The sequence below is a fragment of the Haemaphysalis longicornis genome, unplaced genomic scaffold (genome assembly GCF_048455015.1).
Source record: "Haemaphysalis longicornis isolate Haplotype H1 unplaced genomic scaffold, Haemaphysalis longicornis Haplotype H1 scaffold_1, whole genome shotgun sequence".
Classification (NCBI taxonomy): domain Eukaryota; kingdom Metazoa; phylum Arthropoda; class Arachnida; order Ixodida; family Ixodidae; genus Haemaphysalis; species Haemaphysalis longicornis.
Genome location: NW_027526203.1, coordinates 370,029,768 through 370,046,900, shown reverse-complemented (window position 1 = coordinate 370,046,900; position 17,133 = coordinate 370,029,768). Strand labels below are relative to the sequence as shown.

At 50.0% G+C, this 17,133-nt stretch overlaps 1 protein-coding gene across 3 annotated transcripts in view; it reads left to right on the top strand.

Annotated features, from left to right (window-relative positions):
• Positions 1-17,133, top strand: part of LOC144155076 (twisted gastrulation protein homolog 1-A-like) — a 47,797-nt gene that overhangs the window by 21,408 nt on the left and 9,256 nt on the right. For 2 of the 3 annotated variants that reach the window (XM_077686320.1, XM_077686319.1), the window contains exon 2: positions 15,216-15,429. In XM_077686320.1, the coding sequence (XP_077542446.1) occupies positions 15,222-15,429 (208 nt within the window). In that variant the 5' untranslated portion in view covers positions 15,216-15,221. Of the gene's footprint in view, positions 1-13,726; positions 13,973-15,215; positions 15,430-17,133 lie in introns of those variants that run through there. The other variant, XM_077686321.1, reaches the window with a different exon arrangement.

Genomic DNA, 17,133 nt, shown 5'->3' with positions numbered 1-17,133 from the left:
CCGCACTTGCGCGGTACTCTCGCCGGCGCGGAACTGACAGTGTCACGAAACAGCGCCCCGGAAATAGTCTTTTTCCGCGCCCTCTTAACCGCTGCAACCGTCGACAAACGGCGTAATATGAACGGCCGATAATGGATGTTTGTAATTGTTACGGAAAGAAGTATGTATGTATGTATGTATGTATGTATGTATGTATGTATGTATGTATGTATGTATGTATGTATGTATGTATATATATATATATATATATATATATATATATATATATATATATATATATATATATATATATATATATATATATATATATATATATATATATATATATATAGCAGAACAGAAAGATACGGGACGAGGGACTCGGTAAAGATACATATATACATATCAAGGGCGCCGCTTTGAGGGCCGGAGACAGAGCAAAAACCCCTGAGGGGAGCACTGTGGCAAGGGCGGAAGCCGACCTGCGGCACTGTAAAAACGACACGCAGCATCGCGTGTCGCTTTGCGCCCTTGCCACAGTGCTCCCCTCAGGGGTTTTTGCTCTGTCTCCGGCCCTCAAAGCGGCGCCCCAACCCGAGAACACATGCATTTGCATCGCGCTACCGCGTCCTTTCAAAACGACTGCCTCTCGTTTTAGAAAATTTGGCCCAAGGTCAGCCTATGAACCTGGCCTTCACCACGCCGAGAAGCACGTGGCTTATGAGGAGCACCGGTGGCTATTGCGCCCAAAATTTCTACACGAGCCTTCTTAGCGCTTTATACACGCCTGAAGTACGGACATCATGGCTTCGAACACAACATACGACCCCGATGGTGGTGATAATGATAATAACAATAATTTGGGTGCTCTCTTCGTGCCTGGACGGGGCTAGAATAACATATTGCCTGTCTTGGGTAGCAGTTGTCCGTGCGGTTATCATCCTAAAAACTGTGCTCCGCCGCAATGCACCTGAATGGCCAGTTGGTGCTTCCAAGGGGCGAGAGGCTTGGACGAATAGCGACGCCCGTAAACGATTCGAATAAGACATGCGATCACCGGCCGACCCGAAGAAAAAAACGTCATGTCTACCTTATTTGATAGGTGATGTCACACCGGAGACCGTGTCAAATCGTATGCTGCACCTGTCAATCGCGGTGGTTGTTCATTCGGCTGCTTTGTCGTGACGAGTACTTTAAAGCCCCCCGGCGGCTGGCTAACCCGCAATAACCTCTGCTTGTAGCCGCCATGACTTTAGCATTGCTGATCCGGGGAGTTGTTGCAATTTGTTATCTAGTGTTGATGTGTGTTAAGCTATGCCTAACATAGCCAACTGTTGTATACGGCGTTCGATACTTCGTAGTTGTGTTGGGCGCAGAATTGCCAATTTATTTGTTTGTCCTCTGAGGCCGGCTTCCCTAATTTTTTGCCATGACTTCTCCCAGCCGGATAAATGTCCCACGGACTACTGACCTCATATTTCGAGTTATTATACCAAACGTAGTCACCCCATTCCTGGACTATAAGGTGCACGCGGTCTCTGTAAGTTTAGTATAAAAAAGTACGAACTTTTTTTTTTTTTTTCAACTTTGCAAAAGTGTCCCTGTAAAAGGCGAGTGGTTATGGGAACATTTTGCATCTCCGGGCGCGCTTAGCACTGGCGACGTGAACGTGTGTGACAACTCCACGTGGTGCTAATCCTTGGCCGCCTGAGCACGGCCACAGGAACAGGAGAAGCTGGTGGCACGAAGGGGTGAAAAAGTTATCACCACTGAAGTCAGCTTCCACTGTCGCGCAACATCCGATATTCAGCAGCGACACAGAAGGCAGTCGAGCACGTCCTTGTTGTTTTGGGGGGTGCGTCCAGTCCGGCAGTGCCAGGACGGGGTTGGCGACTCCTGTAGCAGGGCCTTGCCCGTCGAACAAGGGTCGGTCTCTCGCCAATCAAGTACCAGTGCTTCTTCGTCGTCCCCGTGATCGTGCCCATCAGATCCGGTAGACGGGCACAGTGCGACGTCCGTGTCAGCGGGTTCCGGTGAAAATCGAGGCACCTGTAGCAACAAGAGGCGCAGCGGTTATGTCAGCGCAGCGGTCGGCAGTGGTGCCAGAGGAGGCCGGCGGCACGGGGCAGCAGAAGTGTGACGTGGTGCACGGACGAGGCCGTCATGGCGCCCTTGCGGCAGCGGCCACGCGAGGCGGCGGGCACGCGAACTAGTTGGCGGCCTCGCCGGAAATGCGCGATATATCCGCGCAATGTCATTCTGGCGCGTCTCGGCGGGGCGAGTTCTGGCGGCGACAACAGCGGCCGTGTCCATCTCCCGCGGATCCGAGGGGAGATTGCGGCCGCCATCAAACCGGACGGCGGGGCACGAGTCGCGTGGCCCGGCTCGCGTTCGCCGCCCCGTCACGTCTCGGCCGGCGCGGGTAATCGCTGCTGCGCCTTCCGGTTACACACTCACGCACGCATCAGGCCTCGAAGAAACGCGTGCTTTGCGGCACGGCCCCATCGGAGGAGCGTCTGTCCTCCTGGGGAGAACACACGCCGCGGACGCTGCTAGCGCAGAGCTCGCACGTTGGCCGACCGTCTGCAGCCACTCTCTTCTTCAAAGGTCGCCGACTTCTTCGGTGTTCGGTGTTCGCGGTGCATTTCGCGGCGGCGAGCGTGCAATAGGGTGGAATTTTGCGGAACCATTTCGAACAAAGGATTTGGTACGAGGCCTACACAATTTTCAAATTTGGGTTTTACGCGCCGGAGCTATACACTCAGGCAAGCCCGTCGTTCAGCTTCGCCACAATGCACTCGAGTGACCAATCCATGCCGCGAACAAAGCAAATTCAGCGAACGACAGCAACGCGCGTTACGCCTCGAGCTTTGCGATCGCTGCGCCGCCTGCCGCCGCTTCTCCGCGGCGTTTACGGGATGAGCGCTGCGTGGCTGATAAGGAAGCTCATGCAGTGTTTTGGTTCTCTTTCGCTTCTTTTTTCCTTTCCTCTCCATCAACCACTTGTTATGGTGACGTCTGTAAGCGAATAGTGCGTTTAAAGCAGTTCATTGTGTACAAGCTATCGTTGCGTATAAATGGGGAGCGAAATCAAGGAATGAACGTTTTAGTAATCACACACAAGCTGCGCGTTCACTTTCCTTTTATTTATCGACTTCAACGAACACCTGATCACTCGGTGGACGCCTTTTTTGATGTATACATTGTAGGCAGTTCACAAGCGATAAAAGGTGTCGTTGGAAGAGTGTGGTATCTGACAAGGCCTTCTGATTATAGTTTGTGCTAGATTCTGCAGGCTCCCCCTGTCATATGATGTTTCAAGGAAGCGTTTGGTCGTGGACGCGGATTACTCTATAAGCCTGTCCCCGCGTTGCTCGCGGAAGATATATACGAATGTTTGCGAGCGCTCGCCTTGCGACAAGACGACCCAGCATTAAATTTTTAAATGCAGAGCATTTCAGTAACTCACGATGTCACCCGCGTTGACGTCCGTCGTCCGCACCGTCGTTGTCCGCACCCCTCCCTACTATATAAAAAAAATACTATCCGGCGCCCGGTTTCGATCCCTCGGCCCTGCGGGCGGAACGCAATGTACATGGTGCTCTACCCACTGCGCCACAAAGCCGACACAGAATGGGACGCTACGAACGCGCCTTATATAGTTGACTCATTCAAATTACTGCTGACGAGCGCTCTCTCGTCAGCAGTTGCCACAAGTGCAACAACATTAACGTAACGCAAACTACTTAACGTCGTGCGCCCCCGGAAATGCTCTGCATTTGATCGTGCCCCTTGAGAGGGGGATGTTTCACTGCGTCTTCTCTCGGTCGCGGGACCCGTGGCGCCATCTGGCGGAGGCGCGGCGCAACTCGTAGCACTTTGAAAAGATGCGGCGCCAGCCAGCTGTGTGTGTGCGTGCCGCACTTGTACAAATGGCGAGTGCATTGGCTGTCCACAGAGCAAAGCATTCGTGCAAGTAAGCCGTTGCAGTCAGTCAGTCAGTTAGTTAGTTAGTTAGTTAACAACTCCGCAGGAATTTGCGTTTCTTTTTTTAATTTTAATGCGTTTCAATGGCTATTTATCTAAGTATGGTTTTTGTCGTGTACTGATTCGCGAGTATGATTTCGCATTATCCATCGTACCTCTGTCATCGAATATTCGTGAAATTTATGCCACATTGGCTTGTACAGGGTGGTGATCAATATCTGAGGTATGGTATTGGCAAGTATAGCTGGCGTGCTGTCAGGTATGAGTGCTCCGCTAGATTATGTAAGCACGCAAAAGCGATTTACATTGTAGTGTATAGCCTTATCATGACCATCTGAGGAAACGCTGCTTACGGAGACAGTAAATTCCAGAGGAGTGGAATTCCTGGGCAGGGTGCTCGTGGTTGTGGAACCTTTTAGGGGGGTTGAAATCCTTCTGGGGGTGTTGTGGGCGTGTGTATAAATCCCTGGCTCCGATTCGTCGCCTCTCGAGTGACGCGGGCCCAAATCCAGCCGAGAAAAAGACTGACAGTCGAACCAGGATATTTCAAATTCGAAAGGGATCGAAAAATAGCTGGATGTAAGCAATAACTGTACATACGAAATGTGCTACAATAATTTTCTAGGGCGTGTTCAGGTTCAGGAACTGTGCAAGTCAAGAGAAGCGCCAGCATGTTTCGCCAGGGAAGTGAAAACCAGATGAAGGCGATGCCAGCAAAGCCGCATAGTGCTGGCGAAATCTGTGTTAGAAAGATTTCCAAATTGGCACTGGTGTCATTTGTTTACAATTGACGGGAGCGGGGTAGGGGCAAGGGTATGGACATTGAGGTTCTGGAGAAAAGTCGTTAATGGGCATAAGTGGCCTATTGTGCTTTCCCGCTTCCAGCCCTCAGATCAAGTCCCATTTCCTGTGCCCCGCGCCAGTGAGTCACGAAGCTCAGGGTCTGAATCAGGCCACCAGTCAAGGGCGGTCACTGCCCACTGCGACTTTTGTACAAAGTGCCTCCAGGCCGGCCGCGGACGTTCAGTGCATTCAACCATTCCGACACGGTCAAAGCAGTTTAGATTTTGGACTTCGACTTTGACTCAGGTTGCTTGGGAGAAGTTACAGGGCCGAGAGAGACTGCATTTGCCAGGCCACAAGGCCACTGCGCACAAATTCTCCGGTAATGTGTGTACTTGGCAGGCTGGCGCTCACAGTGGGAACTTGCGGGCCGCGACTGTTTACCCCGTAACGCTGATTAACTAATGTTAGCGGTGCTGACAGCGGGGTCGCGGGTTCGATTCCCAGCCTTATGGAGGCGAAAAACAAAAGAAAAACTCCAATCCCCTCCGTCTAACGACAACGATGGTTGAAACGAGCTTTCTTGCATGCGAAAATGAAATGGCGAAGTGCCAAAGTCAAAGCCGCTGCCATCAAAGTCCAAGCGTCAACGATCAAAGTGCGAACTGCCTGCAAGTCAAAGACCAAACTCAGATGACAGCAAACGAATCCCGCAGCGCAACCCCCCCCCCCTCCCCCACACACACCCCACTCATCGTCATCGTTCAAAGTGAAACATTCAATTCGCTTTCAAATCCAAACTGCTTCGACCGCGTCGGATTGGCGCAATCGAATAGACTTTGGCTGAATAACGCTAGGGTCCCAGGTTCGGCTCCGACCACGGCAAGTGTTTTTATTATTGCGTCATAATCGTCGTCGTCGTCATCATCATGTACCCTGCCAATGTGTAAAGTTGGCTTTTCTGCAGTGCTTTTTGGGTAACGACACCGCGATCAGAGAGCCCAAGAAAGCTTCGCTTTAATAAGCCCGCGTGCACGCAGTAGCCGCTCACGCTGAAGATCGCCATGTGGTCTGAAACTGTACTGGTCCGTCGCCGTCTGCTAATGCGCCCCTCGTTATCCAGCTTCGATGCGTGATACCACATTTGACACGTTTCCTTTTTTTGAGGCGTCAAAGGCCTTTTTCGCCTTGTGCTTGCAGGCTCGCTCACTCGGGAGGCGTTCATGTTCGTATTTCACCTGTTCGACGACTTTTCAAAACGCTTTACTTGACCGCGCTGTATTCGCCCTAAGAAAGAGCTGTTTTTCAAACTTCGCGTTGGACAGCTTGTACGCGCACTTTTAGAAACTTAAAGCCGCCGATGCCGAAAAGTTGCTCCACAACGGCGCTTGACGGCACAGCAGAACTGTGTTCGAGAAGCTGCTCTGTACGGGCATACTTCAAGACCGATGATGTCACCTCAAGGCTTCCGGTGTCACATTCAAGGTAGGCGCGCTGTTCCTGAGCAGCAGTGCCTTCATTGTTGTCCGCGGGCGAGTTGCCGAAGGAAAGCGTCGTCCCGTGCTGGAGATAGCTGCTCGTTTGCATTTAATGCGGCGCAAGTCGGCTGTGCAACCGAGCGATGAATTCTCTCTTTCGGCGCGCCTACAGCCTGCCGGGAAGAATGTGGCCGGCAGGCCTCGGACAATTTAGTTCGCTGCAGCAGACGACGGCCGAGGTTGAGCCACCGCTTCTCTTAGAAGACGATCGAATGCACCATTGTTGATCGCACTCGGCTGCACGCACGCTTCGTAAAATATCCCACGCCGCTCGCGAAATGCAGATGCTTTAGTTGCGAGTGCTTTGGCTTCTGCACGTTTGCACCGGTAACCTCTGTAGTTGCTGCCGTTAGCTACCCTTTTGTTTACAAACCCAGCGTTTTGCTGCCCTGTCCTGCCACAGAAAAAAAAAAAAAAAGGGAAGGCGCGTCATTTAAATGTAATGTCCACAGAACTGTTCGCCAATTTATTGACAATTGTCGTTTTATCCTGCTCTGGCTCTTTCTTACGATCGACAATTCCAAGTGCATATTAAATTTCTGCATTTCTATCGGAAATGCAGAGGTTACATGCAAAGGCTTGGACAGGTTTAAAGGAGTACTGACACGAAATTTCAAAGCTGAGATAACTATGTAAAACGCTTCCTTTTTATCAGGAGATATCTCCCAGCAAGTTTCAACAGCAACCGTTCAGCGAAACATATTTAAAATCCATTTTAATCTTCACCCGCACGAGAAAGGCCAGAGCGGGTCGACGTGACATCATTGCTACGTGCCCCAAACTGTCGACGTCGGGGCTCCCGTGACGAAGCCGACGCGCTGGCTGTGGTTGGCGCGCGCTGCTCGGGCGTGTGTACACGTCATGGTTTTGGGACTGACGTCATGCTGCCAGGGCCTGTGGGGACGGCGAAGACCTCGGCCGGTCTGGAGAGGCAGCGATACGGCAAGAATGGTGACGCCATGTGATACATGCTGTCATGGCGGCCGCTCGGCGTTTTTTTGTCGAAACCGAAACTGGCACGAATAAACGACGCCGTAAATGAATGTTTACGCTGCGCTCGACCGCCTAATCTGTCATTCTATGATTAGTGGGCTGGTAGGCACGCATAGCAGCGAAAAAAACGTAACATAAAAATTTTGTGTCAGTACTCCTTTAAGAAACGCAAGGCTGCAGGAAAAAAATACGCGCGCACACACACCCAGAGAGAGAGAGAGAGAGAGAGAGAGAGAGAGAGAGAGAGAGAGAGAGAGAGAGAGAGAGAGAGAGAGAGAGAGAGCAAAAACTAATCACAGTGCCATGTTCAGATATTCTATCCAAATTTTACCTTTTATTCCAAACAAGTGTCGTAACCTCCGCTATTAGCCACGCTTGGCTCCTGCGGAAGGCTTGTAGACTATCCCTCGGTGAATGAGGAATACGGTTTAAAGTTAGTCTGGAATATGTTCCTCCAGCTCCGAAGAACGCCAATAAGCAGTGCTACTGTGGGCAAAGTTGGAAGAACAATGCGTGTGTCTGAGCCTCGAAGATAGTCCGCGTAGCAAGTTGTTGGCTGATGAGCCGGATTTTTGGTCGCAGCAACTACAAAGACACTTGCAAGTACCGTCGCGCAACAAACGTAACGGTCAGTGGCGTAGCCAGACATATTTTTCGGAGGGTGCGTGCTACACCGCGCCGAAAAAGAATAAAAAAAGATGGTCTGTGTCCAAACAATATTTTATTTTCGTTTTCGTATCTTATTCTAGTTTTTATATTAGATTTATAGATCATCATCAGCCTGTCACGCCCACTGCACGGCAAAAGCCTCTCCCATAGATCTCCAATTATCCCGGTCCTGTGCTTATAGATGCAGTGTGTAAAAACCACGAGCAGAAAAAATGCCGAAAGGAAGGGGATGGGGGGGGGGGATGCGCAACTTGGAAAATTTCTAAGGGTGTTCTGACACCGACACCCCCCCCCCCCCCCCCCCACCCCTTCCCTTCCCTTACCCTGGCTACTCCCTTAGTAACGGTGGCCCGCGCAGTCACGGTGCGAGCGCGGGACGTCCACCTTGGGGAACACCGAAAATTGGCGCTAGGGGTTCTCCTCGCTGCAAAGACCCTTGTATTCGGTAGGCCCGCATTTCACTTAGGTGCTTTTGTTTCCGCCCACGTATCCGTAAAGTTCCCACGAATGCGGCCAAGGTAGCTCTGACGACATGGCGCTAACGCTCGTCTCCCAGCAAAGTGCAACCGACTAAAAAGTACTAGTTCCGTGGCACGACTGGTACAGTTCTTTGAATTAGTACCCGGGACGCGGCGCAGTCGGTGAGGAATCAATAAAAGCCGACCTCACGGCGGACTGTCGATCTGTCTGCTTCGCTTTGACCTGCACTGACTGAATGGCTTCACCAAAAGAGACAAAAGTGCCGGCGGCCTCCACAGCTTTGGAGCGAGTCGGATCGCGCGTTGGGTGATCAGCCCTTTTTATGCCACCAAATAGCGCTGTATACGCAGATGCGGCAAACAAATGTACAGAAAGCGCCAGTGTCTTCCAGGTGAAGATCCAGTACGTTTAAATTAATTCCTAGTCGTCCTCTATGTGATGCGCCTTATGCATAGTCTAGGTGTTTGTTTCACTGTCGGGGAGAGTTTAGAGCGCCAAATTTTAAGTTTTTTTTATTAAAAAGGTTGTAACACCAATATGAGGAAGACTGGGATCCGTGCTCTCGAGTTGTCACCGTGTGCTGGGAGCGGTGAAGTATTGCGAAATGCGGGACGGCAAGCGCAGTCTCTGTGGTGTTGTTCTTTCGCAACGAGATCACCAGGGAAAAAAAGGCCAATTTCGACTAGCATAGGGTGAAATAAGATAACCGCGCCGTGGCTCAGTGCCAAAGGTGTTGCCACGTTTCATCACGAGGCCGCGTGTCCGTTACTTGGTGCGAAGCGTGCTAGTGCGGTCATCCGGCGTTTTACGGCGCAGGCGGGGAAAATGAAATGTTCTCACCCATTTACACATTTATCTATTTCTTAATGCCCAGCAGCAGTGCCAGCCGCCCTGTGGCGGTGCCATGTATGTAAGTTCAGCCGTGGGTGCAGGTAAGTATGTGAATATCAGCGAAAACAGGCGAATTTTGAGATTGAAGAATAACAAAAGGATGGGGCGATAAAAAAGAGAGGGTACAGCAATGCACTATAGTTAGATGGGAACACAGGAATATACATTGATGTGCGCATTTCCGGAAAAACAATGCACGTTCGGATACGAGACAGTGTGGACCACGGTGGAAGAATAGATTCTTCCACCGTGGTGTGGAATCCGAGGCCGCTTGCTCCCTGACGGCGATTCGAGCTGGTATGGCCTTTTCCGCCGTGTCGTACTTTCTCGGTATTTCCCACCCGCGACTATTGCACACCCACAGCGACGTGGAGTGAAGCTCTGAGCCCATGCGGCGCGTCTATACGTTATACAGCTCGAAGCCTTTTCTCAGAACCACCCTCAGGCGCTGCTGTTTCCCTTTCTCGGCGCGTGTTCCCATTCTCTGTGCAGTTATGTGTACCTCGGAACGATTTTTGTACCTCACGGGTTCCATGAAACAGAGATCTAGTGTTTTCGCCTTAAACATTGTAACAATCAGGGTGCCCATAATGGACGTGGGTGTGTGTAGTGATGCCACATTGTCAGAAAATTTATATTTCGTCAATTTGTCCTTTTCATAACACGGTCCGGCCTCAGTGAAGTTTCTCCTCCTCTCTCTTTCGTCAGGTCATTGACGAATGACATTTTGGCCCTTTCTTTGCAAAGTTTTTGAGTAAGCACTGAGTATTCACATTGTCAGAAAAAATTATGTTTCGTAGTTTGTCCTGGAAAATTGAATTTTTTTCATAACACGGTCAGGCCTCAATGAAGTTTCTCCTACTCCCTCTTTCCGCAGACCATTGACAAATGACATTTTGGCTCTTTTTTTGTAACGTTTTTGAGTAAAACGTTGAGTAATCCTTTGTATTTTCTTCTTCACGGCAAACTGTGACCCTTTCATGATGCGTTTGTACTTTTGCGACTTGCTAAGAGCGTGCCTTTTATACCCCTAACAGTAGAAGTCATATTAACCCCCCCCCCCCCCCTAATAAAAAAAAAATGGTTCAACATTGTTAGTGCAGAGAACAGGTTAGAATGAAGACAAAGCATTGTCTAAAAAACAAACTACGGTAAACAAGGGCACAAAGTTTGAATGCAATCCGTGGCCGGAATAATATTTTACCCAGTAGGTGTGTGAACTTTTTTATACCAGCTAATGCACGCGCGGCCTCTTTTTTGGATATGAAGCGCCTCGCAGATTTCTAGGTTGCATACAAGACATACCAATAAGATTGGCTTCAAGCCTTGCCCATTGAAATGTTCCCATGATATCGATATTTCACAAATGGCATCAAAAAAAAAATAACTACACAGGTTACGGAGCGTATACGATACCATGGTGAACTTTTTCTGCGGTCAGATTTTGTCCGGGTTCAAAGAGTCGGGTGTCTGCGATACGTGCCCAGCGGTACCGAAATATGCGTCCGACTCTAAAGTTTTACTTATAAATTTTCAAGCGTACGTTATTACACTGCAAATTCCCCCCACATCGCTAATTGACGTTACCGATTTTGCCATAACAAACTAACTAAAAAAAGCGGTCTGCGGAACAAACTTGTGGTGCAGGTCTTGAGCATGAGCGATTCAAGGAAATGAACGTTGCGACACTTGACAACGTGCCAAAACATGAATTTGGCGTTGATTAACAATTTTAGTCAACAAATAGTTCACCAAACGCGCGATTCTGTGAGTGACAATAGTGTACATGAAATTTATATATGTGGGTTTCATGGAGTTTAGGCAAAATATATTGTTTGTCGTTTGAAAGCTAAGTTCGGTGTGCGTAATGCGCGTTTATTTTCGTTTGGAGGACGTACCTTGATAATACGAGGAGTGATAAAAAAGCAGTTTTTTAATCCTCTCTAAATTGGAGTTGGTTTCAGTAAAATATATATAATATAATTTCTGCCTGTCATTACAGCGTGATGTATAACTACATAGGTCGACACTTTGGTCAGCTTCCTCTGAACACTTTTGTTTACGTTGTTATGTACTATGTCCACGTACTATGTCTTTTGGTGGATTGGCAAATCGATTTTGTTCTTCCGATTAACCGCGCCTTCCCATTCAAGCCGAAGAACGACAGCTGCGCGTACACCACGAGTCGCGACCTCAAGCACTAGGAAACCAATTTCCTGCTCGTCGTACACTCCAGTTTAACCGCCGACGACATGCGTGTGCGCCAGAAAACAAGTGCCACACCAGAGACGAAGGCTCGCCGTACGTTTACTCATTGCTTGTTAGGTTACGCCCACTCGTCTGAACGGCAAAGCTGGCGCGACAATTCAGTAAGAACCCCGAAGCGCGTCGAGCGCTGGAAATGAGAGCCTGTGAAGGCCCTTTCAGATAAATGTCCGTCGTACCACTCGACACCTGGTCTGGAGAAATCTCAAGTGACGTTGCGCCACTGCGCACATTGTGACACAAGAAAGAATGGCCGCGCAGACGGAATGCTCTTGTCGCATCTGGTGATAAGCATTTGTTTGTCTGCTCTGATTTGTTTCTTTACGCGCTCAGGCGCGCCAAGTCTCTAATAGTTGCAGACAGCCGCACTCAGCCCAGGAGCAGAGACGAGACAGCACCTTTAGCACCAGACACCACGCCAGAGGGGGTGCTTCGGTGTCAAAACACCCCCCGAAACTGATCCATGCAGAAAAAATGACTAATATATTGTTTGGGCGTCCGGCGCAGTCTCTCTTATTATTACCTTTTATTTTTTTTCTGGTGGCGTATAACACCTCCCGAAATATATTTCTGGTTCAGCACACTCGGCAGCAAAACAGCGGCTTGCGTGTGACATTTGGACTAAATGCACCAACGAGTGGACGGCGAGAGTAAGTCGCGCCATTGCGTTGGCAACGAAACGAAGTTGGCACTTTGCACCCGACCGACTGGGTACTGGCCCCGCAGGGAACGTGTGCACCGTAGGGGAAGGGTAGCGCCAATCACTCGCGGCTGGCCACACCATCGTCACATGAAGCGGTAAAACGGCGAGAAGACTACGCCATGGTTCGATGTCTTTGTCTGGCACGCGGAAGAAATTCGAAGTGCGCTAGCGTTTGCTCGATTTAGGGGCAGCAGATTGCGTGTAATGTCAGGTATGGGCGGGAATTTCGAAATGCGTTAGCACTTACTTGTTTTAGTTGGGGCAATACATTGCAATAGCTGCGTACTGTGTAGCTTTTCTACTCGCAAAAAAATAAACTCTCAGCATGGGCTGTTGTTACACACAGTTTTGTAAGGCGTCACAGGCTCGTGGCACTGAAGAGAGTTTTGTGAAGTCGAGCGTTTGACGGACGCACGCGTCCGGTCAGCAGGATACATTGAACAGGCTAGCTGGGCATTGACCTATGTAAAAAAGATAATAATAACAAGACGTTTCGGCTCCTGAAATTTACAACTGAACAAGGCCCTAGTGCTGGAGCCGAAACGTATTTTATTATTATTTGTTTTATATATTCGTCGGTGCCTTCTAGCTTGTTCTGGGCGGAGAGCGGGCGCAAGCGTCATTAGTGACGCGCGGCAAATACTATTCGCGAGCCATTTTCTCACGGATTCCGGCCAGCTGCAGGAAAAAAAAAAAAACTGCTCGTACAAGCGATCATATATTCTTTCAGATCAAATGCGCACAAGTCGAGCCTACCAGTAAACGATTCAGTCATCGAATGTTGACTTCTTCAGAAGTGCTGAAACCTTTCATGCAGTCGCATGCCGGGGAGGCGTCAATGTCGACAGCCCCAAGTCTGTCCTCGGTGCTAATGGTCGCACTGAGAGAACGAGTTAATTGGGCCACCGCAGAGCGTGCCGGCACACGAGCTCGCCGTGAAAAACACTCGAGGCCACCAACGCCGCCGTCCGGTAGTGCGCCGCACGAGGAGGAGTCGCCCGGGTTCACAGCGGCGGCGGCGAGGACAACAATGCAGCCCGGCGTGTTTGCGAAGAAGTGTGAAGGACGTGCGAGTCGAATGCGTGCCACTTGACGCGGCTGGAGAGGCCGTTATCTAATCCGGCCGCCGTCTAATTCGGAGCGACCCACCTGAGTGCGCCGGAAGTGGTCCTCGCGGGAGGTGCGCGCGACTAATTGTTCGGGGAGCTTTCGTTGGGCGGCGGAATGCGGGCTCCCCCATTCGCCTTGAAATCAACACCTGTGCCGCTTTGCTTTTGTGCCTCTTCGGGCGCATTCCTGGGTCAGCGTGGCTCTTTGTGGGGACATTGGGAACGACCACCCCTGTGGGAAGCCGCCGCCGAGTGCAGCAGCGGCAGCAGGGAGCAAGGGGGGGGTGAAGGGGCGGGAGCGCAGGAATCCTGCACCTGCACTGCCTGGGGGCCTTCTTCGCCGTTGGACTCGTCCGCACGCACGGGGGAGTTGGGCTGCTGCCCTCCCCCTTGGTCCGAGGCACGCGGCTGGCCGCGGCCCACTTGGCTCCGTCCAACCACTGGACGCTCAACTTTCCATTTTGCGCCCCTCTCTCACGTTGCGTCGCCTGATAACCGCCTGCGCGCTGCCGAGACCATGACGCCCGCCGCCGAGCCAGCGTGCGCGCGGCCCGCCCCGGCCGAGTAGCTGCCAGGTAAGCCGGGGCCCGGGCGCAGACACCACGTGCCGCCCGCAGCCGCCCAATAAACTGCCGGCACACGCGGCGGCCGTTCAAATTAGGCGGCTTCCTGCCGCGGCAACGTGGCTCGGACCAGAGTTGGCGGACTTCGCTGGCCGAGCGCGCACCGAGCGCACGCTGCGCCCGCAGCCGCCGCCGCCGCCGCAGCCGTGCCGCACTCGCGCTTGCCGAAGGCCACCGCGGGCCCATGTTTTGCCGCACCCCGCCCCGCTTTGCAGTATACCGTGCCGTCATAAATAGGTTACCGGTAGTAAACAAGCTGTGACCGTGTGACCACTGCCCGCCTTTTTTGTCTTTTCTTGTTTGCGCTTACGATGGGTATGGCGTGCCAAAGGCATGCTGCACTGCAGTGTCGTTATTGTGTGCGCTTTTCACTTCTCGCTGCCAATGCATTTCCAAAGACAGTTTGCATCGCGTGTGCATTTATTACAACTCGCTGGCTTAAGCCCCCCTGCACACTTTTCCGCGTCAACGTGTGCCTATAAACATTAATTCATGACAGCGTCTTGCTAAACACCCGTGGAATACAATTTTATCGCATTTGTTAGCCGTGGGTTGCTCATTCGGATTCAATAAACGAGTGCAATGTTTTTTGGTTGCCTTCATAGCTGTTCTGTAGTATACCTGACTACATATAGCCAGGTCTATTACAGAAGTCGGCAAGCTCACGTGCAAGTGAGAAAGTACAGAACATGTATTATGATGCTTAAGCACTGGACACATTGTAGACGAAAGTGCACTGGCGCGTGATAATTTGCACGTTTGGACCGCCAGTGTATACAAATCAGTGATGGGACGCCTTCTCATGTGTTTGAAGCCAGAGCACGGTTGTGATTTGCAGTTTTATCAGTGTTATTGTTTCGTACTGAGCCCTGCAGGTTTTTTAGTGTTACAGTGCTTGGCATTTTGCTTGCTAGCTAACCTGCTCTCATAATGAGTGTTGTTAGTGGGTCAAGTACCCTGCATGTCTCGACAACAGGACGACCAGCGTGTGTTTTAACAGTGCACACGTGTAAGGTTCTTTCACTTGCAACCACATACCAAAGTAATTTATTTGGTCTATCATAGCCTGATGTGTGCACATCTCGGCTCACTTTTGGGATCTCTTTTGGTACAACTGTTTGGCGCTCTGAACGACGACAAAGTGCTGCCTGGGCTGGCATGTGGTGACGATGCATGTCCGTGTGGTGTGTTGCAGAGCACAATGTTGAAGCAAGTGCTGCTGCCTCTGGCAGTGGCCGTGGCGTGTGCCTTGGGCCTGAGCCTGGCCTGCAACGAGGCCATTTGTGCATCCATAGTGAGCAAGTGCATGCTGACTCAGTCGTGCAAGTGCGACAAGCTCAACGTCACCTGCAACAGGGACTGCTTCTTCTGCCTCGACTACCTCTACACTGAGTGCTGCTCTTGTGTAGGTGAGTTGAATATGTCCTTCCATACTTACTTTTCCTTTCAGTGTTTGAAGCTGGGCAATATGCACGACACTTTGACAAGAGGGTGCATCTCGCCTGTAGATTTATTGTTTTGTTATGAAGAACAAAGCATGTGTAACCTGGAGAAGAACCTGCTCACACTTGTAGGGCAAATATGTTATGTTTTGCTTTCAGTCCACCAGGGTGTGCAGTCTTTCGCCAAAAGTATCCTCACTGCACAGTGTAAATTTCATTGCTTGCACTTTCTCCTATGGCTAGCATGTGCAATGCAATGTATGCAAAATGCACAGTCTGTGGTTGATTTTGATAAAAAGTATGCAGAGTGATTTTAGCACATGTGTAGTGGTGGTAAGGCCTCTTTCATAAATAAGAAGGCACCGATTCTTAATTGGCTGTACTCGTGAGGACTTTTGGTGTGCAAAGTAACCGCCTGCTATGTGTACATTTGTGGCTTCCATTGACATACAGCTACAGCAAAGCCTATTTATGTTAAACGTGGACACTTTGACGCAAGTTCCTTTGAAAGTTTGCTGGAACATTGTGCTTCTCTATCACACTCCGATTACCCTGAACATTCTATGTTTCGACCAACAAGCAGCCCTCAAAGGACATGCTTTCTGGTCTAAGGTGTTGCTTCTTTGAAGATAACTTCAACTTCGACAATAGGGTATTTTGGTGAAACTAGACATTAGTGGAATTGGAGAAAGGCTGATCAGTGGTTGACAGACTTCGATGTTGCTCTCCGCATGCTGCTTCTGCAGAGCGTGGTTTGCTCAATCTCTGAGAGCCGCTTGCCTTCAGGGACCCGAAAGCTCCTGAAAGTGGAATGCTAAAAGCTTCCTATTCCATTTTATTTATTTCCATTGCGAATAATGTTCTGGTGTTGGTCCCAGCTAATCAGTTGCCTTTTCCGCCATGGCAGACGGCTTTTCCCAACGAGGCCCGATACTGTCGCCCTCCTTTCATCCTTATCAAAACTGCACAGACAGTGTCAACATGGTGTGCTCCTGCAGCCCAGCACTTGTCTTGTATCACCAGGTTTCTGCTTAGCTCTGTTCTTATTGGGGCCACAATATAGGGAAATCAACGGAAGCGAATGGGTGACTCTGTCGAGCAAAGTTTAAAAATATTGTGTAATGAGTTATTTCTAAGTTTAACTACAGGAAACCATCGTTATAACGAAATTGGTTCTTTTGAAATTTATCTGCAGTCCAAACGTATGTTTGTCACTGCTTATGTCAAAACACCGCTTATAAGAGATTTTTTATCCTTCCAGAGGACTTTGTTGTAACGAAAGTTTACTTTTTGTTGAAGTACTTCTAAAATTTTGTGTGTGCACCATATATTCTACAGCACACCCATCTTCTTTTTTTTTCCCAATAGCCTGGCATTCAGCATGTGTATTCCAACTCCTTCAGCAGCTTCGGTGTTGTGCTGCCGAGCGCTTGGTCAGCAGTTCAATTTTTCGGTACGATGGCTATGTTTGATGGAGGCAGAATACAGAAACGCCCGCATGTACGGGATTTCCAAAGTGGTTTAAATTTACTCACATTTCTCTTCTACAGGGCATTACACCATGTGCTTGTCTAAGTTACTGGAATTACACTCTCTGACTATCTGACAAGCTACAGTGTTGTTAGAAGTAGAATGTCTGAGAATGTGCTTTGAACACTTGCCTCCCACTCT